Here is an 18178-nt window from a genome sequence, read left to right as displayed (position 1 = left end):
GAAAGAGAGGTACAGGCTGGGATGTAGCATTTGTCTAACATGTGTGAGGCCTGGGGTCAGTCTCCAACACACACACAAAAAAGAACAAATATTCCCTGGGTACCCATTTTCCTCTTAAATATATACTTAAAGTACATTTCTATTGTTAGTCCAATACTAGTAAACAGCCAGTTAGCTAATATTTTTTATAATTGTCTTATTTGCAAAATAATTTTTATTGGGGAATTTCTATTACATTTAATCATGACATATAATTAAAAAAATTTTTTTTTAAATTGTTGATGGACCTTTATTTATATGTGGTGCTGGGAATCGAACCCAGTACCTCACATGTGCTAGGCAAGCACTCTACCATTGAGCCACAACTTCAGTCCCATATAATTTATTTGTAATGACTTTAATTAGAATTGGAAATCCACTGGCAGATGTGTAATATTTTAGCAAGTAGTTAACTGTAATTTGCCATTATAAAAAAAAAGTTTAAGCCCAGAAAAGGAAACCTCTCATATAAATATATATATTTTTAAAATTGCTGTAGGGAAAAAACAATTGCTGGAGGGGAATTATGCAAAGCGATGGGTAAAATAAACTAAGCTATCCGTAAGTTTTACATTCATACTAAACCCAATAGTGCACTTTGAATTATAGTGAGGTAGGGCAAAGTAATATGGTCAGATATATCTTGAACTTTTAAATCTGTGTAAACTTAAATACTGACTATTACTCAGCTTTTGCTTGAATAACTAAAAAGAAAAATTTATAATTCAAATGACAAAGTATTTTCTTGAATTTAAGGATAGACTGAAAACTTCTGAGATACATATAAATAAAAAATACAAAGGCCACAAGATATATATTTTATTTTAACATAAAATATGCTTGTATAAAAATAACCCAGGAAATTATAAAAAAGAAATACAAACATTTTTGCATAGATTTTCAATATAAAACATTTACCTGGGTTAAACACTGGAAAATACACCTGTGAAACTAGTATAGTTGAACTATTTCCTTGGATACCAAGTATACACAAAATAAAAGCCCTTCATCTAGGGGAGCATGGGCAGGCGGGAAAACAATTTAATTTAGCATCAGTCTATATTTATTTCTCTGTTGCTCGAATATAAACCAATGATGACAAGAGGAGAAACTCTGGGGGTTTATTTAACAAAATTAAATTCACATTTCTGAGGCCATCATAGTGCATCCAATGTCCATCAATTTGGAAAGCTGCAGAATAATGATGTTCTTCTTTATTAAATAATGTGGCACCTTCCAACAAATACCTGTAAATTAAATGATAAAGTATAGTGGAAAATCATAATACTTTGTTTTTAAGATAAATATCCTTAAATTCTTTTAATTTTTTAGTTTTTATTCATTGTACACAAATGGAGTACAACTAACATTTCTCTAGTTGTATTAAATTCTTTTTTTTGGTGCTGGGGATTGAACCCAGGGCCTTGTGCTTACAAGGCAAGCACTCTACCGACTGAGCTATCTCCCCAGCCCCTAAATTCTTAACTAAGAAATAATGACATTGCTTCCTGAAAAGGGTATCTATCCGTATAAATCATGAACTATAATTGATGATTTCAAGGAAACTATTTAAAAACCTTGATATTGGTGATTTTCAAGTAAAATATTTAAAAACCAGACTAACTCATAATCTGTACTATACTATTAAAAATGAGAGAATAGCCAGGTGCGGTGGCACACGCCTGAATCCTAGGGGCTCAGGAAGCTGAAGCAGGAGGATTGTGAGTTCAAAACCAGCTCTGCAACTTAGCAAGGCACTTAGCAACTCAGCGAGACCCTGTCTCTAAATAAAATATAAAAAAAAGATGTGGCTCAGTGATTAAGCACTCCTGGTTGTTCTAGTAACCCCCCCCCCAAAAAAAAAAACCACACAAGAAAACTTTTGAAGGCAAAAGTTAGTAAGTACCCTCTATTTCCTGATATGTATAGATATTTTTATTTATAATAATACATAACAGTTTATGTTTAAACAATGACCTCTGAATACAACTAAATACTAATTTGACTTGAAATACCAAGGAGAGCCAGGGTTTTTTATTGTTTACTAAGTGTCAGTCACTACCCTAAACACTTAGCATATGCTGCCTTACCAAATTCTCCCAATAATGGCACCAGGAAAACACTGTCATCTCTATTTTATAGATAAGAAAACTTATGTGTACACTGATTAAATAATTTGCCAAAAGCTTATGCAGCTTGTAAAATGAGGTGGGTAGGCCTGGCATGGTGGTGTGTGCCTGTAATTCCAGGACTCAGGAAGCCAAAGCAGGAGGATCTCAAGTTCTAGGCCACGTTGACAACTTAGTGAGACCCTGTCTCAAAATAAAATTTGAAAAAGGGGCTGAGGATGTAGCTCAGTGGTAGAGCACTTCTATGTTCAATCCCCATCTGTTCCATAATCAAAGTTTCTAATCACTGGGGCCACTGCTAGTGACTAATTTCCTGTGAATTTATTTTATTTTATTTTTTTAGTATTGGGAATTGAAACCAGAAGACCTTTATCACTGAGCTGCATCCCCAGCCCTTTTCTTTTTTTCTTTCTTTTTTTTTTTAATTTTGAGACAGCATCTTACTGGGTTGCCAAGATTGGTTTCGAATTTGCAATCCTCCTGTCTCAGCCTCCAGATTCACTGGGATTACAGGTACTACGCTGGCTCCTAAGATTGAACCCAAGGCAGTTTTACTACTAAGCTACATCTCCAGCCTTTTTTTTTTTGAGACATTGCTGAGGCTGGCCTTGAACTTGTGATCCTACTGCCTCAGCCTCCTCAGCCCCTGGGATTACAGGCATGGCCACTATACCCGGCTCCAATAATATCTATCTTTTTAATGGCTAGTTAAAATCATGACAGACCAGAATAAACAAAAGATTTATTTTTTACTATTTTTGTAAAGCAAGCAAACCCAAATCACCTACTTGTGATCGGATAAATCCAAATAATATGGTACATATGCCAGATCTTCAGATTTCCAATGCTGCATATTTAGGACAACAAAAGGGGGTGCGCCATGGCAGAAAACTCGCTGGGAAAATTCTCTTAAGCCACCACACCTAAAATGGAAAATGAGCATCAACATTATTACCTCTTGAGTTGTCTTTATGACTTCAATTTTCAAGTAAATATAGTAAGTATGGGTAATAATATGGCTATATTAATACCTTATTCCTAGAAGTTTAGAGGCTATATTCTCCATACTAGAAGAGATGCTCTTAAAACTCCTGGAAAAGTGAGCTATATTTTTCTAGGGTTATAAAAGAACTGTCTGTTGAACTGTTTTAAAAGCTTTTATTTGTAGATATATTTTTCTATTATATGGTTTCAAATAAAGGCTGGGAGGAGAATAATATGACTCTAATTGTTTTCTTTTTCCATTTAAGATCTTCTATTAGTATTAAGCAAATTCTCTTAATATTATTAGGTATTTAAGCAAAAAGGATCAGAATACAACAAAGATAATTATACAGTAAAATCTCAATTAACCGGAATGTTCAGGGGAGAGTCTTCTGGTTAACAAACATTAGTGACTACACCAAGTTAGCCAGAAAACCATTTATTTTAGAATTATGTTAGTTCACATTTTGAACTTAATAAGAACAATTTACTGAATGTATTTTTATCTTCCCTTCTTGGATGATTAGTGTAATAAAAATCATTCTTCCAAATATTAATTTTTATTGTTCAATAATGCAGACATAGAAATTGCTAAGAGGAAAAAAAAAAAAAAGTGTGTTCTGCCCCTGGACTTTTTTTTTTTAACTAAGTTCAATTTTCTGGTTGCCATTTACCTCTTTATCCTAAAGGAGGAATGCAGAAAAAAATCCAGTTAATTGAGGGTCCAGATTAGTTGGGTTCCGGTTAACCAAGGTTTTATTGTACCTACTCAGCAATGGGGAAAAAAAGAAAAGGCATTTGCTTTGTATTCATCAATGAGGTGTAGTACCATATTTTATATAGTGATATTTGATAATGAAAACACAACATAAGATAACATAGTAAACTAGGTATGTTATTAAGATTCAAAAAGCTTTAGGTTTCCTAAATACTTATGAGATGCTATTTCATAATGTATTAACTTCAAATAGCACATCAATCCAGGAAATTTCTTCCTCTGATATATTTCAAAAACAACATCACTGAATCAGCAATACAGGGAAACAGACGAAGTATATTTCAGAGAAATGTGAGCTTAACAAAATAGAAATATTTTCATCTTAAATGTCTATCACATACTCACCCACGCTCTTCACACAGTTCAATCTTAGAACAGAATAACTCATCCACAGCCAGTCGTATCAAGTTTCCATGTGGAATTTCTTGAGGAGGACTACAATAATTGTAAAATGCATGTAAGAACTGCTTTAACATTTTAGAATACATTATTAAGATAACAAATTCTACAGGTTGACCCATTATTAGCAGTATGAAGTATATAACAAACACAATCTGTTATCCATCTTTGTATTTCTTGCAGATAAACAGAAATCAGTTGTACATATTTTTTGTTGTTGTTTTTGGTACTAGGGATTTAACTGTGCTTAGCCAGTGAACCACATTCCCATCCCTTTTTTGTATTTTTTTTTTTTTTTTTTTTTTTTTTTTAGAGACAGGGTCTCACTGAGTTGTTTAGGGCATTGCTTTAAATTGCTGAGGCTGGCTTTGAACTCGGGGTCCTCCTGTCTCAGCCTCTGGAGCTGCTGGGGATTACATGTGTGTGCCACTGTGCTCAGCTAAAGCATAAAGTTTTCTAAGAAACAAAGTTTTCTGTAAATCAGTCTTGAAATATTCAGTTGTTGTTACTTTCATTAATAAAACCAAACAAACAATGCCCTCCCTGCCCTGAAAATCAGAGGCAATATGCTCTGGTGAGTAGAAATTAGGACCCAGAATCAGGAGAGAGGAGCTGATTATTTACCTGACTAAATGCAAGTCACAAACATTCTTGGCCTCAGTTACCTGATCTATTAATAAAATTTTGCCTGTATACTTCAAAGTTGTTTTAAATATGAGATTTTAAAAAATAGGTAGAAGCTTAAAACTTATAATGATGAACATGTATTATTAAGAGAAGTATAAAATGTTAGTATTGCTACAGAATTACATTTCATTATATCTTCACAACATTTATGGATGAAAAATACTAGTTTTTTTTTTTTTTTTTTTGGGTGCTGGGGATCGAACCCAGGGCCTTGTGCTTACAAGGCAAGCACTCTACCGACTGAGCTATCTCCCCAGCCCCAAGATACTAGTTTTTAAAAAGTCTTTTTTTTTTCTTTTCTTTTTCTTTTTCACTGCTGGGGACTGAACCTGGCCCTGCACATGTTAAGCAAGTGCTCTACAGAATAAACTACATCCCCAGCCCCACTAGTTTTTAAAAAACAAGATAAATTTATGAAACACTTCTTAGTCCGTTATGATGTAAAGTAAGAACATTGTTTTCCTCTGATACATTTCTAAACCAGCACCACTGTATCAGCAATATAAGGGAAAAGACAAAGTATATTTCAGAAAATGTGAGCTTAATAAATTAGGGTATGTGATGTACATTCCCAAAGGGGAACATCTATTAGGCTGCTTTTCTGGACCACAGGGCCAAATATCCTTTCTGACAACATGTTTGGGTCTGTTTCTCTTCCACTGGCAATTATTCCTTTTTCAGTTCATGTTCCCTAGGGGCTTTAATATTTCCCAGCATTTCTCCAGGGCTTGCCAGTTTGGCCTCCTTCTCTGTCATTTACCAGCTTGGATGTCTGCCCTCTCTCTGAAAGCCAAAAACACTGCTGTCTCCTAGCACCTTTCCCAGTCAGTATAAAAACTCCTCACATCTACATCCTTTACAGGTAAGAGATGTTTTCTGTCTATAATTATGCCCTGGCCTTGACTTTTTTAAAAAAGTTCTCTTGTTCATCTGGAACTGGCCTTTCTGACAGAGACCCATTTGAAGAGTGAAACATTCCAAAACAGTAAAGTACCCTTTAATTCATTAGTTTGCTACTGAAAGGTGATTAGTTGGTTCTGTATGTGTTTATACATACATACACATATATATTGTTGATTTAAAAACGTGAGCCATGTAACAGATATCAGAGCAACTTACTTTATATTAATTGTGCGCTGCTGATCTTCCTGTACTCGAGTTGGGCATCGCCAGTTGGAACAGTAACTCTCTTGAATGGTAGACATGAGATTTTCAAGATTTTTTGTAAAGTTATCATGCTCGTTCCCAAACAAATCAATTATTAATGAAGCTTTATGAACTTCAGATTTGTATTGCTGTTTTTCCATCTTGTCCCAAATCCAAAGTAGCTTCACAGTTGTAAAACTATAGGTGTCCATTAAATAAAGAAAACAGTCTACAAACTCTCTACCAAAATGAAGAGAGAGTTCCCTAGGAAAATTTTCATTTTCATTAAGAATGACATATAATAACATCAAGAATCCATCTATGGTGCAGGTGTTTTTCAGTCTTATTTCAACATAGAGTGGTGTACAGGATACTGCTTTGCGGCCAGCTTTGATAGTAAAAACACCTCCCCAAGGAAGAACAGGCCTCCAAAATGATCGATCTTGGTTATAGTTATTTTTAATTGATGCTTTGATCTCTTCAAACAGTGTCTTCATCCTGCATTTGAAAAGTTTAAAACAGAACATGTAAATGCATGCTTAAACAAAAATAAACCTACCGAATAATTCAAATTAAATTTTGTTAGATGGTCCTTCAATGTAACAAAAAATTAAATGTACATTTTTGGGGGCAATATTTATGCTCTCTGCAAAGACCATTTAAGATGGCAGAACCTTTTTCTGAAGTACAGAATAGTCATTTGATAGGCCTATATATTAACTATATTGCAGATTTTATCTGTTATAGGAAAACCCTGAAATAAAAGTCCTAAATGAAAATAAAGGTATTTAAAAATACAAACTAAATCTGTTTAGACATATTCCTAAAGTAAACCTCCTCTTTCCTTTAAAATTGAAGCTGTGCTTCCATTTCCTTATTAATATTGGTGGTTTCCCTTAAAAAACTGATATAGTGGGATCCTTAGTTTTGGGGTGTTATTTAGTGGCCTTTGTATTAATCATGTTACACATTTTATCTGAGTATTAAAAAATCTGTGTATAGCACCTTTGCTACAGACAAAAACCAATCCTGGCATTTAACTTCCTCTTACTTTAAGGAGAGCTAAGTACTTTCTTTTTAAAGCCACTGACACTGTTTTAATAAACATGCTTATGTCCTAAGTATGTTATATAAAGTCAAAAAAATTTTTTAGAAGTTCCTATTAAAATTGTATTGAAAAAAAGTTACTTCACTTTACTTGGGACAAATAAATATATAAACTAAAACTGTATTGTTTTCCAATATGTCACTTTTACAAAAAGTGTACTTTTATGAAAAAGGGAAGCATCTGAAGAATAAGAAGAGAGACTGAAGTCAGTGTCTTATATTTACTATCTTTTTAATTGCTATATTCTCTCAACCACAACATGAACTCAATCCCCAATAATAGTGCAGACCTGTGGGTTTTGTGTGAAAAATTAAGTTCAAACCTATTTTGCAATATTAGCCAACAAAAATTTGGTTCTTCAATATATTGGATACACACATGCAGTGTTTTCCATCTGAAGCAAGATATTGTGAACTCTAAAATATTCAACACTATATTTAGTTTGAAGTGTAAATGTTTATATATAGTCTGCTAACATGGTGGCAGAGGTCAACCACTTAGAAATAAGAGGGTGTGGCAAATGTGAAGCTTAGGAGAACACACTCATTTCTTAATAGAAAGCAACTTTCATTTACAGAGATTTTAAAAAATCATAAGGCATTTGAATATTTTAAAAATTAAAATACCCTTTTCATGATTTGAGTTATATTTCTTGAATTTTAAAGAACCCTGTAGTAAGGTTTAAGATTGGTTAATAAGCTTGAGTTAAGATTCCTAATACTGCATTGGAAAGGAAGAATTAACCTCCAGTATGTCTTCAAATACCTCTCAAACATGACCAAATGAAGGGTAACTGTAGCTCTTCAAAGCAATAGTTATAATCTAAGAGAATTAAACCACAATGCCACATATGGCATGAACCTAACTTTAGCCAGGGAAGACTGAAAGAACTAAAGGACACTTAAACTAGTTTTAGCATTAATTTGGTGATATGTTCAAAAGTAAATTGCAATAAAAATAGGGAAAAGAAGAAAACAGATGGTGAGATGGCTGCAAAGAACTTTTCTTTAAGTTGCCTTAAGTTTTGCCACCTCGTTGAAAAGGTTGTTCCTTTAGGCAATGTATTAAGAAGCACTGGAGGATGTATTTAGCTGGCTTTACTTTCCTGTCTCAACAGGGCCTCCAGGTTGAATAAATCTGGAAAACTCTCCAAACCTCCATTTACTTGGCAAAACACCACCTTTTCTTTCCGGTCATTCCCAAGGGTGGCAATTTGTACCCCAAGCTGGCAGGGAGAATCAGACCACATGCCCAAGGCACTGAATGCCATACCTCCAAATAATTCAGGAATCCTAGAGTACCCCCTCGAATAAGCGCCCCCGAAATACTCTTCTGAAAGAACGTGCACGCGCTCCTCTTGGAAGCACCGCGGGCTGCGAGGCAGAGACCCGCGGGGCGCGCGCGATGGACACCCCTCTCAAGCTCTTCTCCGGCCACGCCCACCCGGCCGCACTCCCTGGAGGCCTGCCACCGAGGGCTGGCCGAGCATCGAGGGCGAGTTCCGGAACCTGCAGCGGGTGAGACTGCCGGGCGCCCCGACCTCCATCCGGTCAGTGCCCCCGCCAAGCGCCTGGGGGTGCGAGCAAATGGGCGGGAAGGCCAGGTCGCGGAAGGCGTTCCCACACCGGCCAGTCTCCGTCCACTAGGAAACTGAATCCTCGTACCTCCCCGGGGACCGAAAACCGCCGGTGCCGCCGCACCCGTCGCCGCCGCCGCTTGCTCATGGAGAGCCTGGGCTGCCACCGCCGCCGCCGCCGTCTCATCTACTAGCACCGCGGGTTGACTCGGCCTCCCCCGGAGTGAGTGCTGGGCTCCGGCACGGCCTCCATCGCACCCGCCGCGGTGGGAGCCACAGCAGCTCCAGCGCCCAGGCCAGATCCGACCGGACCCAAGGAGCCAGGACCGCGGGAAGCAGGACACGTCGCTTCTTATTACGGAGGAAGATTCGGCCCGACCTCCGCCCCCCTCCCCCCGACCCCAGTGTCCAGCTGCTTAACAGCGCTCCTGCGCAGGCGTGAAGACGCCCTGGCCAAACGTGCGTGTATCGAGTGTGTATACAACGTCCAGAATTGCCCAATGGGAACCAGGATCAAGTATGGGGGCGGGACTTCGCAGAGAAGGGTGGGGCTCCAGCGTGAGAGCGTGGGTGGGGCAGCCGGAAGAGGGCTGGGTTTGCACGGAGGCCGAGCTGATTGGCAAAGGCGATTGGCTTTGAGGTTTGTACCATATTAGAGCTTTACTTGGTTTCCTTTTAAATTCTTTACTGAGGAGGAGAAAGTTCTATTTTCTCAGTAAATTGTGGCCATATAAGATTTCAGTTTAATGATATATTTAGGAAAAAAATTGGTGTGTCATATGCTAAATTAATGTTCAAGATTAGCCAGTATGCTCTAATTTACAATGAAAGTTAATACCATTTAAAAATTGAATAATCTTAACCCCCATTTTAGGGTTGAAAAAATTAGTTTTGGATATGGCAAATTTCCACACAGTAAGTGACAGAGATGGAAATTAAAGTTAAGTTTGCTTACTACTAGAGTTGTGGGCTCAGCCACTGTTTTCTATTGGGCCTTCGGGTATTTTTATTTTTTTATTTTTATTTTTAAGTTAGCCCTCCGTTAAAGAGTCAAAGCTCCACATGACTTTGCTGGGAGAACATGGGCTACCCTCCACCTGTAATTAGAAATGGAGATGTTGAGACCTTTTTTCCCATCCAGCCATTGAACAATGACTGGAAAACTCTGAAGACCAGCCCAGAGGAGCATTGTGTTTGTCACAGGGTGACTGAAGGGAGATTGGATGCCTCTTTGAACAGTGTAATGGTCAGCAAGGCTGTAGCAGTGACCTTACTCATGAACCTTTTTGAAGGGGTCCAGTGATAGAGGGATGGAAGCTGGGAGAAAAACTTAAGATAATTAGTAATGGAAAGAAATGGATGTCTTAGAGCAGGGGTGGGGGAATATAACCCTGCCCCCAAAAGTATAATAACTGGCAAAGCCTACGTCTTAGTTTCCTGGTTTTCTAATTCTTATGGCATTTCTAATTTCTTATGGCATTTAATGGATGAAAATACCAAAATTCTGAGAGATTAAATACAAACACATGCAAAAAAGTTCACATACTATTAAATTTTCCTTGCAAGTAGAAAAGTCTTTTAAAAATGTTAAAATGTGGATTATATGTTCAGTTTGCAGTATCTTAAGCCATGGAGTTCATTTTTTACTGATTTTGTATAACAGACATAATGGTGGTGGTTGACACTAGTTTTGGACAATGTTAATGAGATGACTCATTAACTCTGTTAAAGTTCAGCTGAGTGGAAGAAGCATGGATTCTTTGCATGCTTGGGTAATTCACAAACCTCACTGAGGCCTTTAACTGAGATTTCCATTCTTTTCCCCTTTAGTCTCCTTCAAATATGACAGTTAATTGCAGATTTTAAAAATAATATTAATGAGGGATAATTGACATAAAATATATGGAGCACATTTAAAGTGTACAATTTGCTAAGTTTTGACATATGTCCTCCCCACTAAAATCATCACTATGACTAAGTGAATATGTCCATCACCATCAAGTTTCTTTCTGTCCCTTTGTAACTTCTTCCTCCCTATGTCCCACACCTAAGCAGCCACTGATCTACTTTCTGTTAGTATAGATTCATCTGCATTTCCTAAAGTTTTATATAACTGAAATCAAAGTACCCTTTTTTTGGTCTGGTTTCTTTCACTCATGATCTGCGTACAATTGTTCATTCTTTTATTGTGAAGTGTATTCCATTGTGTGAATGTACTACAGTTTATCCACTTAATCTTTTGGTGAACATTTAGGTTGTGTTTAGTCTCAAGCTATTACCCATGGAACTGCTGTGAACATTTGTGTGCAAGGAAATGTATATGTACACATTTTTCTTTTTTACTTGGATCACTATCCAAAAGTGGAATGGCTGTTTCCTGTAGTAGGTGTATATTTAACTTCCTAAGAAATTTTTTTATTTTCCAGAGTGGTATACCTCTTTATGTTTCCATCAGGAAAGCTCCAGTTCATCTACATCCTCACCAACATTTGGTACTTTTAGTTTTTTTAATTTAGCCATTCAGATAGGTTTGTAGCACTGTCTTGTGGTTTTAATTTGCATTTTCCTAAAGACTTATGATGTTAAGCATCAGTTTTAGTTTTTGTATTACTACGACCAAAACACCAAAAAGAACAACTTACAGGAGGTAAAGTTTATTTGGTGTTCACAGTTTCAGAGATCTCAGTCCATAGATGACTGATTCCATTGCTGTGGACCCAGTGTGAGACAGCACATCATAGAAAGGGCCAAGGGGAGGAACCTATTCAGCAAATGGCAGAGTTAGGAAGCAGAGAGAGGGAGAAAGGGGCTGCAGGAAGAACAACCCTTCTAAGATATGCCCCATTGATCCATGTCCTCCAGCCATGCCCTACCTATTTACCACTTACTCAGTCCATTCAAAGTAGGATTTGGCTAGTTAATAAACTAGGTTATAGTTTTTACAACCCAGTCATTTTTACCTTTGAGTATGCCTGCAACAAGAGCTTTTGGAAGGGCATCTCATATCCAAACCATAACATTCTGCCCCTGGCCCCCAAAAGCTCATGTCTATCTCACATTGCAAAATACGAACAGTCTATCTCTAGAAGTCCCATAGTCTTAACAGTTTCAGCATTACCCAAAAGTCCAAATCCAAAGTCTTCTTTGATTCTCAAGGCAAACTCTCAGTTGTGAACCTAAAAAACAAATTAAACATACTCAATATACAGTAACACAGAGTAAACATCTCCATTCCAAAAGGGAGGGACAAGGCACAGAAAGAAGGGACAGGAAAAAAGGAAGACTGAAACCCAGCTGGGCAAACAGGTTCGGTAACTTTGTGTACAGCATCTAGAATACATGGCGGCAAAATGTGATTTTCAAAGGTCTTGGGCAGCCCCACTCCTTGACCTTGCCAGTTGAAGCTTACATGGACTCTCTTTTACCCTCTCTCTTCACTATTCACAGCCAGAAGCTTTTCTTGGCAGACAGTCCATGTTACTGGTATCTCTTAATTCCCGATGTCCCCATTTCTGCTTTGGCTTCACTTTTATAGCTTCACCCATTGCACTCTCAGGGTAGCCTGCAGAGTAACCTTCCCTTGAAATCTTAGTGGAAGCCTCCAGGACCCCTAACTCCAGCATCCTACATTTCTACAGAACCATCACCACGTAGATGCTGCCAAGAATCCTGCCAGCTCATTCATTACCTGGGCCCCCTGGAATCTTAGCTGCAGTAGCCTTTGAGTGCCTGTACAGTTTAGCATGATGAAACATCTTTCTAGGCTCCTCTGAATCTGGGCACCCCCCAAAAATCTCTTCTCAAATGAATTTTCCTTTCTGTGCCCTGAAATGCCCTAGAGGCATCATTCCTATTGTCTCTATGCAAAGTACATAGCATCTCTTTAGGGGCTGTAATCTCTTCAAGAAGCACAACTTTCTTGACCCCAGTTTCTTTAGGTCTCTTTCCTTCTCCAAATTCTCATAGTAAACCTAACAACTGCCAGCAATATCCATGACACTGACTGAATGCTGTGCTTCTTTGAAATTTCTTCTGCCAGGTTAATTAGTATATTACCTTTAAATTCAGCCTCACACAAAGTTTCAGGACATGGGTGAAATGTAACCAAGTTCTTTGCCAGAATATAACACAAGTGGCTTCTAGTCCCATTCCTAATGGTGTCCTCATGTCCCTCTGAAACCTCATGAGCACAATCTGCATTTCTGTCACCATTTTGGTCTTCTGAACTCCTCCTGGAATTAACCTTTAAGCTTAGCTTACAACATTATGAAGCTTTTCAAGCCTGCATTTACAAACTTTTCAAAATTTCTCCCTCCAACCAGTTCCGAAGACTTCTGAATCACACTGTCAGGTTAGTCATAGCAACAACCCCACTTCTTGGAACCAATTTTTGTTTTAGTTAACTTTTGTATTGCTGGGGCCACAGTACCCAAAAAGAGCAACTTAGAGAAGCAACATAGGGCTCATGGTTTCAGATGTTTGAGTCCCTAGATGGCTGACTCCCCTGCTCTGGGCCTAAGGTGAGGCAGCACATCATGGGAGAAGGGCCCAGCAGAGAAGAGCTACTTAGCTTATGGTATTTTCAGGAAGCAAAGAGGGAGAAAGGACTGCAGGAAGAACAACCGTTCCAGGGCATGCCTCCTCCAATGACCCTCCTCCTCCAACCACTCCACCATGTGCCTGTAGTTACTATCCAGACCTTTCAAAGTAGGGTGAACTGATTAGAGTATAGCTCCTACAACCCAGTCATTTTTGCTTTGGAATATTCCTGCATTAATAGGAGCTTTTGTGGGACACCTCATAGCCAAACCATAATAGCATCTTCTCATGTGCTTATATGCCATCTGTATTTCCTTTAGAGTCTAATCAGATCTTCATTTTTCAAAAAAATGGATTGCTTGTTTTCTTAAATTTTGAAAGTTTTAAAAAATATATTCTGGATATAAGGCCTTTGTCAGATATATGCTTTATAAATTTTTTCTCCCAATATGTAGTTTGTCTTTTCATTTTCTTTTTTTCTTTTTGGTGCTGGGGATCGAACCCAGAGCCTTATGCATACAAGGCAAGCACTCTACCAACTGAGCTATATCCCCAGCCTCATTTTCTTAATAGTGAAGAGAAGTTTTAAATTTTAATGAAGCCCAATTTATTCTTTTATGGACTATGTTTTTAATATGATCTCTAAGATGTATTTGCCTACTAAGATTACAAAGACTTCTTCCTATGTTTTAGGCTGTACATTGGTTTATGATTTACTTTGAATTAACTTTTGTATATGATTTGAAGCATGGATTCAATTTTATATTTGTTGCAAATTGATAATTATTCCAGAAATATTTGTTGAAAAACTATTCTTTTTCTACTGGGTTTCTAATGGGTTGCCTTAGTGCTTTTGTCAAAAATTAGTTTGTCCATTTTATAAACATTTTATATTTATTCAACATCAACTGTATGTTGGACAATGTGCTATCACTGAAGATATATATCATTAAAGTGTTCTTTGATTGCAAAGACTAGAGACAAATATTTTCAACTCAAATAAAATAGTACACTTATTGGAAGGATATGAAGTATAATAGAATTAAAGGAAAAGCTGAAAATCAGGTGTTGGCTACTTTCACTGACAAGGGGGTAGGTAGTTTTCCAAAGGATAATGAGGCCCTATCAACAGAAGAAAAGGAAATGGTACTAGGTGTCTGCCACAGCAGTGCTTCTTAACATTTTTTCCCCCACACCAACACATGATAAACAATAAGAATTGAGCAGATTGTGAGTATAAATTGATGAATATTAGCAAGAGTCTGTATGAGGTGTGATAAAAAAATCCATTACATTTTCATTGTATTGTGTAATTTTAAGGATAGAGCAAAGCATTAGGGAAATATATAATAATGAGTTTATGTAAAACTTCTCAATAAGGTATTAAAAGTTTATTGAATAGAAACTTTCACTTTTTTCTATCATGATATGTTAGACCTTTACTCAAACCTAATTATAATATACATAAGGAAAAGTACATATAATGATAGAGCTCAGTGAGTTTTAACAAAGTCAGTACACATGTTGTATGTTCAATTTAAACATATTTGGATAACAAATCACTTCAAAATATAGAGGCTTAAAATTATAGCATTTCTTTTGTTCATGAATTTACACTTTTAGATAGAATTCAGATTGCGTAGCTTGAAGGCCAGGAGACTGGAAACATCTTTAGTCTCCTTTGCTCACATGTCTGGCTGTTAATGCTGCTTATTGACCAAAACTTTAGTTAACGTCTGTGAGCAGAATACTTATGCATGACTTTTCCATGTGGCTCCTTGACTTTCTCACTACATGGTGATTGAATACTAAGGTTTAGTGTCCCAAGAAACAGGCAGGCTGGGGAGATAACTCAGTCGGTAGAGTCCTGGGTTTGATCCCCAGCATTGCTGGAAAAAACAAACAAATAAACAACAACAACAACAACAACAACAAAAAACAGGCAGAAGGGTCATGCAGAAGCTCTAGTATCTTTTTTTTAACCTAGCTTTGAAAGTCATGCAGTGTCATTTCCACTGCATTTTGTGTGCACGATGCTGGGATCAAACATGGCCTCGAATGCTAGGCCAGCATTCTATTACTGAGTTACACTCCCAGCACTAGAGCATCCTTTTTGCCAGAGGTCAGTCACTAAGACTATCCCATATACAAGGAGAGGAAGGTGAGCTTTTCCTTTTTGATAGGCATTTCAAAGATTGTAGATATGTTTTAAAGCCATCACACATATGAATCGCTCTCTGGTCATCAAGCAAAATATTACCAGCATCCTGGCCTTCTCTTTTGTCATTACCTCCCATGACAAGATGAGTAACCATCACCCTGAGTTCTAACAGCATAGATTGTTGTTGCCTGTTTTAATACTTTATACAAATTAAATAATAAAATGTATGCTCTTTTTTGTCTAGCTTATTTTTCTTAACATTGTGAGATTCATTCATATTGTTCTGTGTGAATTGTTTTATTATTCTTTAGAATTTTGTTCTGTAAATTGCACCTAATTTAGTTGTCTACTTTATTGTTGATAGGCATTTAAGTAATGTTCAGTTTGGGGCTAATATGAAGTTCTTATTTGCCATTCTAGTATGTGTCTTTTGGTGCTTATGCACATGTGTATATATGTATATAGAGAATTCATGTAGGGAAAGAAATTACCGAGCTCAGGGTCTTTATGTTATGCTTTAGTAGACATTGTTTGACAGTTTTCTAAACTCTGCCATTTGCAATGAGTGATCATGATCATGATCTCTTACTGCCAGATTTTATGCTTGAAAAGACTAACATGCTTTGTACTCAATACCTGTAAACAATGTTCTCTTTAAGTTCTTGAATGTTACCATTGGCAGAAGGCAGGGTTTTGCTGGTTCTGTGGACAGAATGTGGTTTTTCCAGCCTGCTGGTCTAAGAGCAAGTATTTTGGGAGCAAGGCAGATTCCTGCATACCTTTTTATGGCCTAACTTTATGAGTCTAGCACAATCTTCGCACACATAAATAGATGATGAGAGATAATAGAATTTATGTTTTCTTCAGTTGGGAAATCATCTTTTATTGTTATTAATCAGAATTTAGATAATTTGATCATTTGAGATTGTACTCTAAATTTAATAGCTCTTTCACTGACAGGTGTAGCATTGAAATACCTTATAATAATGATAATGGGTTTGCATTTCATTCAAAATTTCACATCAAGTACTTCAAAACAATAATTTCTTTCTCTCTCTCACAATAATTTCTCTCTCTCTTTCTCTCTCACAATAATTTCTCTCTCTTTCTTTTCTTTTTTTTTTTTTGCAGTGCTGGGGATTGAACCCAGGGCCTTGTGCTTGCAAGGCAAGCACTCTACCAACTTAGCTATATCCCCAGCCTCTAATTTTTTTCTTTGACATATATAAATATTGCTCTCCTAGTCCTAAGTATTCTTTAGGATTCAAATTATAATGAGAACTTACATTATTAGCAAAACTCTTTTATAAGAGTTGATTTTTTGCTTTGACTCTATTACTTTGTTGTTAGATGTTACAAAAGGTCCAAAGTGTACCACAAGGGATATTGCAGTGAGTTCTCTGGAATACAAGTGCCTGAAAGAGTGAGAAGAGGCCATTGATTTCTGAACTTGTAGTTGGAAAGCCTGTTTGGAGAGGCTGTGCTTGTCACCAGCCCATGGTGACCCCTTGAGGAGAGACGTGGGAGAATAAATACCTTGATATACTCTCCTTACCCCTCTGATGTCATGGTGTATTATCGTTACTTCTATCACACTGTGTGAAAATGACACTTTTTCCATTTCCTTTTATTGGTTGGCGATACTGAGAGTTTCCATGCTGGTTGATAAAAGAATGCTTCTGAAATTGCATAAGGTCAGATCCATTTTACCCAGGTCTTTTGTACTGTGCTTGTTAGATTTTTTTTTTTTTTTTCATTTTTACTGCTACATGGGACCTAAAGAAATAAAAGAAAAAGCATCCTTTTCATTTTCATTAACGTACATGTTTATCATTTCTGGTGCTTTTCATTCCTTTGTGTAAAACTAAGTTTCCATCCATTGGAAGAACTTCCTTCTAACATTTTTCTGTAATGCAGATCTGCCATGTTAGTTTTAAAAAATGGTTGCACATTCTTTGGCACTATTTTTGTTCCCACATTTGGTCTTTCTGTCCCCTCCTCTTGAATCTGATCTGGCTAGAGCACAGCAAATTGATCTGTAGAGCACAGCAAAAATGAAACTCTGACTTCTGAGGCTAGATTGTAAAAACCATGACATTTTTACCTTGATTACTTGATTGCATGCTCTTAGAGCCATCATGTGAGAAAGGCCATCATGTTGGGAGGCCATGTCTTGGTCAACAGAACCAGCTAAGCCTGGCCTTCTAATCATCCCCAACATGGTGTCTGATATGTGAATGAAGCTGTTTGGAACCCTCCAGGCCTTCCATTCATCAAGGTGAATACTGAGTGACCTCTCTTGATACCTCAAGGAACAAAAAGGTGTATTGAAGCCTGATTCCTGATTTTGTGACTCACAAGATATAATAATATCATTATTGTCTTAAGCAACTACTTTTGAAGTAGTCACAATTTATTAGATAAATGGAACAGAATTTGGGGAGCTTTTGTAACAAAAACCAAAAATATAGGCATTGGATTTGGGATAAGATGTCAAGCAGAATTTGAAAGGATACTGACAAGAATTACTGGAATTCTGGCAGGCATTAAGAAAGGTGTCAATTCAGGCTTAAAGGAAAGTAAGGAAAATGTTATTGAAAGCTAGAGGAAAGGAGGCCCTGGTTATGTCATG

General features: G+C 37.2%; 1 protein-coding gene across 1 annotated transcript; it reads right to left on the bottom strand.

The window, feature by feature from the left end:
- Window positions 1–817: 817 nt before the first annotated feature.
- Window positions 818–9293, bottom strand: C2H14orf28 (chromosome 2 C14orf28 homolog). The gene is made up of 5 exons (XM_047542417.1): window positions 8935–9293; window positions 6136–6660; window positions 4276–4365; window positions 2957–3091; window positions 818–1286 (listed from the first exon to the last, which is right to left on the bottom strand). The coding sequence occupies exons 2-5, from the start codon at window positions 6657–6659 to the stop codon at window positions 1103–1105; spliced, it is 933 nt and encodes a 310-aa protein (XP_047398373.1). The 5' UTR covers window position 6660; window positions 8935–9293; the 3' UTR covers window positions 818–1102.
- Window positions 9294–18178: the final 8885 nt, after the last annotated feature.

This window comes from Sciurus carolinensis, chromosome 2 (assembly GCF_902686445.1).
Source record: "Sciurus carolinensis chromosome 2, mSciCar1.2, whole genome shotgun sequence".
In the NCBI taxonomy this organism is placed as follows: domain Eukaryota; kingdom Metazoa; phylum Chordata; class Mammalia; order Rodentia; family Sciuridae; genus Sciurus; species Sciurus carolinensis.
Note: the sequence above shows the minus strand (reverse complement) of the source record. Positions and strands in the feature narration are given on the sequence as shown.